This window comes from Lactuca sativa, chromosome 3, assembly GCF_002870075.4.
Source record: "Lactuca sativa cultivar Salinas chromosome 3, Lsat_Salinas_v11, whole genome shotgun sequence".
Lineage (NCBI taxonomy): Eukaryota > Viridiplantae > Streptophyta > Magnoliopsida > Asterales > Asteraceae > Lactuca > Lactuca sativa.
Window position 1 is genome coordinate 43,781,382 of NC_056625.2, and position 4,676 is coordinate 43,786,057.

The window sequence follows — 4,676 nt, forward strand, 5'->3', positions numbered from 1 at the left end:
GACTGTGCTTGATCACATCTTCCACCGGATCGATTATCAACTCGGTTTCAGGCCTTGGAATCAGAATACCTTCTTCGACACTTAGAACCAAATCCTCCGATGGTCACATCCTGTAATATACTGAAACAATTTTCTCTTTTCAATCATTTGCTTCCATAAAGAGTAAACATCACCCAAATAAGCTCTTAATTACCACCGAGCCACAATAGTACACACAAATCCAGATATACATACAAATAAAGGGTTCATAAATCAAACAATGGTGCAAAATTATGGTTCAAATAAATAAAACAATAGTTCAACATATTCACGGTGAGGGGCATAATGGTAACCTGATGAAGCTTCTTAAAGATTTGAGTATCGATATCTCCAATTTGAACTTCAAACTGATCTTCATGACTCACTTCGAATAGAGAAAGAAGCTTTCTACTCTGCAATCCAAGGTTTGTGTGTAGAGGTGGAAGTCGATCTGAGTTGATCTGCCGGTAAGAGGAAAAGGGGCGAAGCCTATCGGTGGGCAGATGGTAGATCGGATGGAGATACGACAGGGATAACCGATTTGGATGGATCGGTGTCGAACAATTACTCTGTCCATTGACTACGTTTTCGACTCTTCAAATTCAAGCAAACTTAACCCTAAAATCGATTACATTTGAGGGAAGAAGAACAAAGATCGGGAATCTATAGGTTGGGTGGATTGATCGTAATATCGTTCTAGGGCACATCGACTTTCATATCTGAGAAATACCTTTTCAATTTGGAATGGATTATAGATCTGGAGAGAGAGAGAGAGAGAGAGAGAGAGAGATTTCATTTTTATTTTTTTATTTTTTTTTTAAATCTGAAAATCAGATTTACAATTAATAAAAAAGAGAAAATAAAATTAACATGGGCAAATCCGTCATTTTGAAAAAATTCAGAACAGATTGGACCAAACAAGCAACAAAATGAAAACTTTGGACCCGTGGTGCTAGTCCAAACTTTTTTAGACGAAAGTGACAATTTTGAGCAAACCATAGGGACCATTTGTGCAGTTTAGTCTTTAAAATACTTTAAAAAAGGTTTTTTTAGATGAGAAGTGTTAAAAAAAAATGTGACAATTTAGAAAGAGTAGAAGTTAAAAGGGTAAAATTGAAAATACAAAATTGGATCTATCAATCCATTAACTTTTGATTTGAAAAAGTTAAATGTATTGAAGATTACCGGACAATGATTGATTGTTAGGTTTTTCATCATATTTATAGAATGAACAACTGTTTTATTAAAAAATATAAAATTAAATTCCTTCCACAAACATTTCAACGGTTAGATTCGATATTAATCATTAAATCATTTTTTTTTTTTTTTTTTGCTAAACTCTTCTTCAAGTGACTATATTGCATCGTTTGTTGATGCTCTAGTACAACTTGTGTTTCGAAATCTTATAAAGTTATATCACTCACAAGTCACAAGTAACAAGTCACAAGTGAAAACAATAATAAAACCATCTTTAAGATTGGATTCTCTAACAGGCTCTTGAAAGTGCTGTTGAATGTAAGACATGGCTAATCAAATTTTCAATTAAGTTTTCTAAAATCTACTTAACTAATTTTGCATTACATAATAAAGAAACGAGTAAACTAATTATTCATAGCCAAAGGGCTCCTGCTTTCTTCAGAAGTGGCACCAGTGTCCCATTGATATGCGCAGCCATCACTCTATCCATCGTCCCCACTAGTTTCCCGCCGATAAACACCACCGGAACCGCCGTGGAGTTTCCCAGAAGTCTCACCAGAGCCTTCTCTATCTCTCTCCCTCTGATGGGATCCTCATCGAGCTCGTAGACAGTCGGGTTCACACCCATCCCGGAGAAGAGGCTCTTCACAGCGTAGCACATACAGCAGGTGCTCAGACTGAATATTACCACCGCACTTTGTGACGCCAGCTTTGCCACCCTCTCTAATGGATCAAATGCCACCGTGGGGTGGTGCCTTACAGCCATGTAGTTGCAGTAATAACCGGTGGTGGGGGTACTCCTCCATGACTCCGCTGCAGCTGCTGCTTGATATTGCATTGTGTTTCTTTAATGAGTTGAAGTCGTGATGAGTGAATAATGACGATGATGTGATAGTCGATCGGTATTAATGGCGAAAAGGTGGAGAGTTTGATATGAATACGATGAAGGTGGAGATGGTGGTGAACGGCGAATGTGGTGGTGGTTATATAGGGATTGACTTTACCTGTTGGTAAAGAGTAAGAGGGTGAGGGGGGACATAAATCTCATATCCCCATAAAAGTATCCAAAATAATTATATGTTTAATATGCAACTGCTTATTCTGATTTACAACATATTTTCCATGTTGATTAGAGAAAAAATATTATTCAATTTTAAGAATACAAGTTTGACAATAACATTTTAAATAAAAATATACCTGTTTCTGGTAGAAAAATAATAAACTAAAGTCAAAGTTATTAACAGAAAAAAGCTACTGATTTATTTGTATTTTTTTTATAAATTTGATTGTAACATATTATGCATTCATTTCATTGTTATTTTCTAAGTTCAGATTGTGATTTTTAAGATGATTATAGTTCAAAGTCAGCCATATCATTTATTTTTAATCAGTAATGTATTTTATTAACGTTACATTTACGTATCTATCATTATATTTTTGTAATTATTAAAATTTTATCTTATACAATAATCTTGTAGCAACACTTACAGATAAATACTAACTATAAACTAAACCCATTTTAAAGATTTCAGTGGAATATTTCTAATGATTTACTCGGTATAATTTGAGAAGATGCATCATATCACTCCAAAACTTACACTAGATTCCAATATTTTAGTAGGAGATGATTTTTACATCACAACATCAAATTTGATGTTTTCATGTATACACCCGAGTGACTAAGATTTTTATTTATTTATTTATTTATTTTATTATTATTATTTGTAGAAAAAGGTTAAAAATAGAAATAACTAGGGGTATTTTGGGGGTTCTAGGAATGGGACAAGACAACATAATTATAGGGAGTAGGAGTATATGAAAATTAACAAATTAATGTTTGATTGTATGATAACAAGGAGGCAAAATAGCTTAGACTGTATAAAGTTGGTGCTACGTTGCTTTCTCATGTCTAATTTAAACATGTACAAACACACACATACACATATATATACATACACATATGACAAATATATATATATATATATATATATATATATATATATATATATATATATATATATATATATATATATATATATATATATATATATATATATATATAATAACATATACACAGGCTGCAGGTGGCTGCGTATGTCCTTGTTGTCGGAGGTCTACCTTTTATCTTTATGTGTACTATTTTCATGCCAAACGTGCAGCAACCACATGCCAACGTATACAACTTCAATGTCTATCCTTTTTTCATGCTCATACATGATACAACATTATTAATATTTTTATTATAATTTCTCATGATACATACATAACCTAGAAGAATCTAATGATTTACGGGCACATGTATATGCTGAGAATATGATAAAGAAAAGAAGTGTATAATTTGATTAATTTGACGAGACGAAGGGATAGTAAAAAGTGTGGATTGTGTGGCAGATGATATACTCTGCAGCAGGGTGTGTATACCTAAAGCAAAGACATGTGTGCAGTGCAGGCATATATATATATGGAAGGGCGGGTTGCGCGTGGTGGTCTTTCACGACCAACAGGCGGCGGAGATGCACTCCTGCCCGGTCACCACCCCTCCTCCTTTTCTGGATCCTTTCCTTTTATCTTGGTTTTCTTTTCCAAAACACACAACCAAATTAAGCGCAACTTATATTCTTCTAATATCCATAACTTTTACTTTATTTTATATTATATTATTATATTATGTATACATATATATAAGATTAGACGTGAATTATAAATATTTTATGATTGTATTTAAAAAAAATAAAAGACTTATGATGGTAAATTTAGAAAATAGAAAAAAAAAAAAAAAAAAGGTTATCATGAGTTATGGCAAGATGGTAAACTTTAAAAAAGAAATTATTAAATTTTCTAAACCGAAACGAATTATAAGGATATTATTAACGTTTTAGTTAAAAGTGAATAAGGAAATGACACGATATTTAGGATTACACGTCTAACATTCCAATACATTCTTTCAACTGAAATACGCTAAAGTTATGGTTTCTAAAGAATCAAACGAAACATGTTGATTATAAAGATATGTCGAATGTTATTGAAGCAACATATATAATCATAAAGCGGGGTAGTCTATAACAATTCTCACTATAGAAGAATTATGATCGGAGACAATAACAGAGAAAACTTATAATTCTTGAGAGAAGGAAGAAGAATGGATCGTTGAAGGTCGAGTTCAAGGTTGCGGGAAAATTGTAGGTCAAAATTCATGAATATTTCTGATAACCCATTAACATTGGATGATGATGATAATGAAAACCCATAGCATTGGATGATGATGAGTTCGTCATTCCTCATACAGGATAGTATCTAGAAACCCATTATTAAAGAATGTAAATATCCTCGAAGAATGTATTAAGAATATGGGTTTTATGCACCCTGTCAAACGATTCTTCATAGAATGCAAAACTATGTATGAAAGGGATTTTTGGCAAGGGTTTATGAAAAATACTTCATAGCTTTTAAAATTAGAAATT

General features: G+C 32.7%; 1 protein-coding gene across 1 annotated transcript; it reads right to left on the reverse strand.

The window, feature by feature from the left end:
* Nucleotides 1–1,466: 1,466 nt before the first annotated feature.
* Nucleotides 1,467–2,212, reverse strand: LOC111912300 (glutaredoxin-C1). Its single transcript, XM_023908026.2, has one exon. It carries the CDS (start codon nt 2,051–2,053, stop codon nt 1,628–1,630), a length of 426 nt encoding a protein of 141 aa, XP_023763794.1. The 5' UTR covers nt 2,054–2,212; the 3' UTR covers nt 1,467–1,627.
* Between the last annotated feature and the right edge of the window lie 2,464 nt (nt 2,213–4,676).